Genomic DNA, 5,586 nt, shown 5'->3' with positions numbered 1-5,586 from the left:
GTGAGTGGATAAGGCACGAGGTGCCGATAACTGGATAATGAGATGGTAATGGAATTGGGGAGATCTTGGCGTGTGTCTTGGGTGTGTGGTGAGGGTTGAGTCGACCGAGCAGGATCTACGACGAGTCTTGGGACAAGTCTTGCCGGAGGACGCTACCTGGGCGTCCTCCATGAGAGATACCTGTGGCGGGTACATGTGACAGGGAGAGGTCCCGGAGTGGAGTGTCTTCGTGGGACGAAGCGCCGGGATGGGAGGTGCTTGTTAGCACGGGGTAATCGGATGTCCCGTCGAGCCGGGCATCGGTTGGCCCCTCGTGAAGATATCCTGTTTGGTCACCCTAAGGACTGATATGTTCGGTGGACCGGGTCTTAGGAAGCCTTGCACCCCACTCGCTCTTATGGGAAGGAGACGGATGTACGACCAGCTAGGGCGGTGCCACTACTACTAGGTTGTTAGCGGATAGTGTAGGGAGGTACGGGCATGAGGACCCACACCCTCCTAAGACAGCGTAGTGACCTTTGGGGCCCGGTACTACGCCTCACAGTCTCAGCGTACCGGTGGTACTCCGGTATGGTCCCAGTTCTGAGTGGTAGGGTGGCATCGTGTTTAGTTGGAAGGCAGCCCGGAATCAGCCTAGACGAGGGCCTTCGTCGATGATGGTGATCTTGTGGTTAGTGCAAACCTCTGCAGAGTTTTGGTTGATCGATCGATACATATGCCGACTCGTCGGCTATGGACCTTTCCTAAGTACAGCTTCACTTGACTAGAGAGAGGAGTCCTTTCTACCTTCCCCTGGGTTTGTGTGGGATCCGGCGTTGGCCGTTGAGGCAAGGCACGAGCGGGAGTCGTACTTGCCGCCTAGAGAGTGAGAGTGTGGTGAGATGTCCGGGATGGGATGGATGGATGGATGGATGTGTGGTTGAGATGGATTAAAACTTGATGAATTATTATTATAAAATATTGATGAACTTGCATAGGAAAAACTACAGCCATATATAGGCCTCTTGATCTACCCTCTGCATTCCACTTGCCACAAAGCTTACGCAAAAGCATAGGGTGGGAGCCAGTGGCCAGTACAAATCGTACTGAAAATTGTTTAGCAGGTTTTGAACATGGTCCATGACGATGACTACAGAGAATAGAAGGATTAGGTGGTCTCGTTCCTGCGCTCAAGTTTGGTTCGGAGATGAAGGCTACGCCCGCTGATAAACTACGCCGACTCTGATGATTTCCCGTGAAGGAGGAGCCTTCACCGCTGACGCGCTACATCGACTCTGATAGAGACCCGTGTGTGTTTCCGCTAGAAAAACGATGTAATAGGCTTGTTGACCAAGAGTTGTAAAGTAAATGTGTTGTAATTTTGTTTCTCACGATGTATGACTATGATAACGACTGATATATGATAATGAGATGGTTCAATTTTTGAATTATCACATTATAATTCGAATCTGTGGATTTTTCCCTTTTTGGAAAAATCTAGGTCGTTTCAGTTGGTATCAGAGCCATACTTGACCCTAGGACGAGACCATTAGTACCAAAAACTAGTTTAGAAGCCAAACATTCTATCTTTTGTAGGGTTATAGATGCTAACACTTGTTTTCCCCCTCCGCCTTGAATTCTGCTGCTAACTGACCTCCCTGTTTCATAAAGTGGACCGTTGGAAAACTTTTCCCATACCCGCCCACGCTAGATCGATAGTCGTGTGAGACTTTGAAGGCTTGAGAGTCGCCTCAAGTCAACACTATGCATTAGGAGTTGTAATGCTGTTTGAGTGCTTGGATCTTATGTTCTTGCGCTTCTTCCGCTTCTTGTTGTTTGAGTGTATGCCATTGAACTGTTTTATGCGAGAAAGACTCTGGGTCCCGTCCAACCTAGTCGGCTAAACCTAAGACCGTCCGAGACTAGATAGGTGACCCTCGCTAACAGAGCTGAAAAAGGGAGTAAAGCTGATGCATCATGTCTTGCCCACCTATTTCAAAACTGTTTTTGGTTTCCAACTAAACTTGTCTTCAAAATTGCCCCCTTTGGTTGAAAATTTTTCTCTCCTTTTGGTTAAAATATCCCCTCTTTAACAAAAGCATCTATATTTCCAATGGAAAAGTGTTTCAAAACTCTCTCAAAATCTTCCATTTTCACAAATAAAAGCAATTTTAAACTCCTTTCTCAACTCAATTTTATTCAAAAGCTATTTATGAAACGGTTTAAAACAAGTCATCTTGCAAAAGGTATGACAAAATCGCTTCAGAAAAACAAAAGTTTTGATTTTCGCTCAACAAAGTGGTTTTTAAATCAAAGTATCTTTGGCTCAATTTTGTTTTAAAGGCCTTTGATTTCATCTCAAGAGCCAAATTCCTTTCAAAAGTCAACCTGGTTTTAAAGGAAAAAGGAATTGCCAGTGATTTATTAAACAAAAACCATTGCGAAAAGATTTTTGTTTGCGACCTTCCAAAAATTTAGCAAAAACAAAATGAACTTACAAGTTTTAAAAGAAAATGCTATTGTTGTTAAAACTTTACCTTTCAAAATGAGAAATGATTTCTAGTCATTTTCAAAACTAGTTTTGTTTGACTCAAATAAAAAGGGAGCAATACCTTGTTTTAAAGAAAATAATAATAATAAAATAAAAGAATTTAAAAAAAATCTCTTGATTTAAAATCTTTTATAGCAAAACCTTCAGAAAAGTTGGTTTTCAAAACTTGCATTGATTTGAACCCTCTTCAAAGGCTCTCTTCATTTTGAAGTCTAAAAAAAAATTTTTTAAAAAAAAAAACTTGACCTTGTGAAACCGCTTTCACTCCGTTTATGAGACCTGTTTTCTAGAAAATCTTCCCTTCAAAAGCTTTTTGCAAAGGTGATGCATGAAAAACAGCTGGTGAAAGCCAACAACCCTAGCTACGTTTAAGCCTAACAATAGTCTCACCTTCAAGGGCCAGATGTACATAAACCCGATGCAATTCTTGGATACCCATCGCCTTGCTGTAAGAATTTGGACACCCAACACCCGTGACTGAGCCCTGGATACACCCAAAACATGACTCACTCCTATTTTGGCAAAGGATTGTGGAGCGATCACATTGAAAGTGAAACAACTCAGAAGTAAGAAAGGCTTTGAGAACGACACCCTCGTCTCTTCACCGACCGAGCAACGCCTAAATCTCGGGGACGAGATTCCTGTAAGGTGGGTGGACTGTAACATCCCAGATTTTTACGAAAATCAAAAATACGAGATTTTTAAAATTTTTCCTGTAATCGTGTGAATCATATAGTATTTAGGTCAAACTCGATCCTAACCCGCTAACAAATCGTGGCATACATATAGATTTGTTTGTAGATGGGTGCTCTTATCCGTGAGTCGTCTTGAGTTGGGTCTTGTTTAGGGTTTTAAGTTCCTTTTGGAGTGCCCAAACCCATATCTCTGTTGAGCCTATCTCCAAGGCGAAGCAAATCCTTTCTCAATCTTTTCATTGGAGTACGTCTCAAACTCCTTTAATCCATTTTGAACTCTTTTCCAAATTCCCTTCTCAAACCGCCTTCCTTGTTGATCTCATTTCAGATCTCCACTGGTAAATCATATTAAATTCGTGACAACTCATCTCAATTTCTTTTTCCTTTCTCTCCCAATCATTTTAGCAAATAGGAAAGAACCTCCATCTCATTTGTTTCCAAAAGGAATTGGAAACTCCTTTTCTTTCTCTTGGACCAAGCTAGCTCCCTGCCTCCTATTTTGGCCCATACGCAAGCAGGCAAAAGCCCAGCACCCCCCCTGCCCCCTCTCCTTGGCCCAGCTGCGCAAGCGCCCCGCTTGGCCCACGCACACGCGCAACACTTACCCCGACCCAACCCGCGCGCGCGACCCAGCTGGCCTCCCGGCCCAAGGCCCAGCCAGCGCCCCCCGGCTCCATGGCCAACCCTAGGGGGCGACTCCTGCCCAGAGCAGCGCCGCCGTCGCCCAAGGCAGAGCCGAACCTGCGCTCGCGCCTGCCTCAGCTCCCAAACACCCGCGCCCTCTAGCTCTGTACTGCGCGCACCCGCGATGTGCGCCGCGTGTCCCATTCGCGGCACGGACGCCGAGGATGGACGCACTGCCTCTGGAACCCTAGGGCACCGCGCTATAAAAGCCATGGCCGCCGCCGCCCTCTGCTCCATTCCTGGCCTCGCGCAGCTGCTGCCGTCCACCGAGCCAAGCACCTCGAAGCCCCTGCCCCGACGTCGAGCCCCGACGCCGGCCGCGCCGAGCCCCGTCCCCGGCATCCGCTGCCGAGCCGCCGCGACGCCGAGCCGAGCGCGGCTCCGAGCTTGCCGCGGACGCCGCTCTGTCCGCGAACTGCGACCCCCGACAAAGCTCTCCATCGACCACCGCACCGCGAGCTCCTCCTCGTCACGACGCCGCCCGGTGCTCCATCGAGCCACGCTGCGTCGGCCTCGCCCTCGCCGAGCGCGGGGACCCCGACCACCTCTGCTCCACCGGCGTTCACGACGCCAACGCCGAGCCGCCGCAACGCCGAGCTGCACGCGACGTCGTCCACGGCCCCGTCCTCGCCTTCGAGCCCAAGCACTGCGACATCGCCTCCATGTCGTCCTCGCCACCGCAGCCCCAACCTCGTCGCGACGCCGCGGTCGTGCCTCTGCTCCGAGCCACGACGCCGCGACCTCCTCTGGAACGAGTCCAGGGAGCCCCGGCCGAGCCGCGCGCGCACCTCGGCATCAGCCGCGCCAACGGTGCCACCCTCGCACGGCGACCTCGACGCACCCTGTCCCTCGCCTTCACGCCCAGCGCCCCACCTTGCCGCGACGTCCTCCGCGCCAAGCCATGGGACGTGAACGAGCAGTCGTGACGCCAAGCTCAGGGACCCTGCACCGTCCGTGAAGTCGTGCTCACCTCGCCGTGGTGATCGCGAACACCCCCTCCACCAAGCTGAACGTGCAGCAGCGGCAGCACCACCCCACGCGAAGCTCTTCTCTGCCGCCGATGAGCCACCAGTGCCTAAGTCCCCTTCTTTTTCCCTTCTGTCGCGTTCCAGACTGAGACCGGCCTTCGCGCTGTGAACCTTCACTGTTGCAGGGGAGCGGTGGCTTCGCTATATCGTTTTGCTAGAGTCGCGGTTTCTCTTGGATCGTGCTGTCATGCCCAACTTCGGCCTCCAGTAGCAAACCACAGTGGTCCAGGACATGTTGCAGCTAGCCAAGTTCACCTGGGCGCTCTGCGACAAGCCTCGCCCATCCTCGGCACCAGCAAGGTCGAACCTTGAACTATGTCGATGCCCTTCGTGACGTCGACAAAACCCTTGTCCTTCTTTCTTATACCTTTGTATACCGGTGATACTTGATCAGTCATCTCCGATCTCGTTTAATGCTTGATCTGTCTCTATTATATCTTTGCCTGTGCCGTGCCTTCGCGCCGGTCTACTCTATCTCTTTTGGTCGCTATGGAAATGTGCTACTCCGAGTCGTCGTCTTGTTAGTGTTGCAATTTGTGCTTTTGTTCTTGTCGTTGTGGACCGTGCCGTCGAGCCGGTTGAGAGAGTGACGTGTTTGAATGTTGCGATCGCGAGTTCGTCTCGCCATGGCCGTAATGCCGAGCATGTC

The 5,586-nt window shown here is 50.3% G+C and overlaps 1 protein-coding gene across 1 annotated transcript; it reads right to left on the bottom strand.

Moving 5' to 3' along the window:
* LOC110436439 (spidroin-1-like) lies at positions 4,110–5,335 on the bottom strand. Its single transcript, XM_021463538.1, has 2 exons — positions 5,245–5,335; positions 4,110–5,053 (listed from the first exon to the last, which is right to left on the bottom strand). The coding sequence occupies exons 1-2, from the start codon at positions 5,333–5,335 to the stop codon at positions 4,110–4,112; spliced, it is 1,035 nt and encodes a 344-aa protein (XP_021319213.1).

This window comes from Sorghum bicolor, chromosome 6 (genome assembly GCF_000003195.3).
Source record: "Sorghum bicolor cultivar BTx623 chromosome 6, Sorghum_bicolor_NCBIv3, whole genome shotgun sequence".
NCBI lineage: Eukaryota > Viridiplantae > Streptophyta > Magnoliopsida > Poales > Poaceae > Sorghum > Sorghum bicolor.
This window is presented reverse-complemented; position numbering and strand designations above follow the sequence as displayed.

Bases quoted from the DNA above. Each gene is read 5' to 3' on its own strand.
- LOC110436439 (XM_021463538.1), bottom strand. From the start codon at position 5,335: ATGACTGATCAAGTATCACCGGTATACAAAGGTATAAGAAAGAAGGAC. The intron at 5,054-5,244 runs GTTCGACCTTGC...CCCCTGCAACAG, and splicing joins GGGCATCGACATAGTTCAAG to TGAAGGTTCACAGCGCGAAG.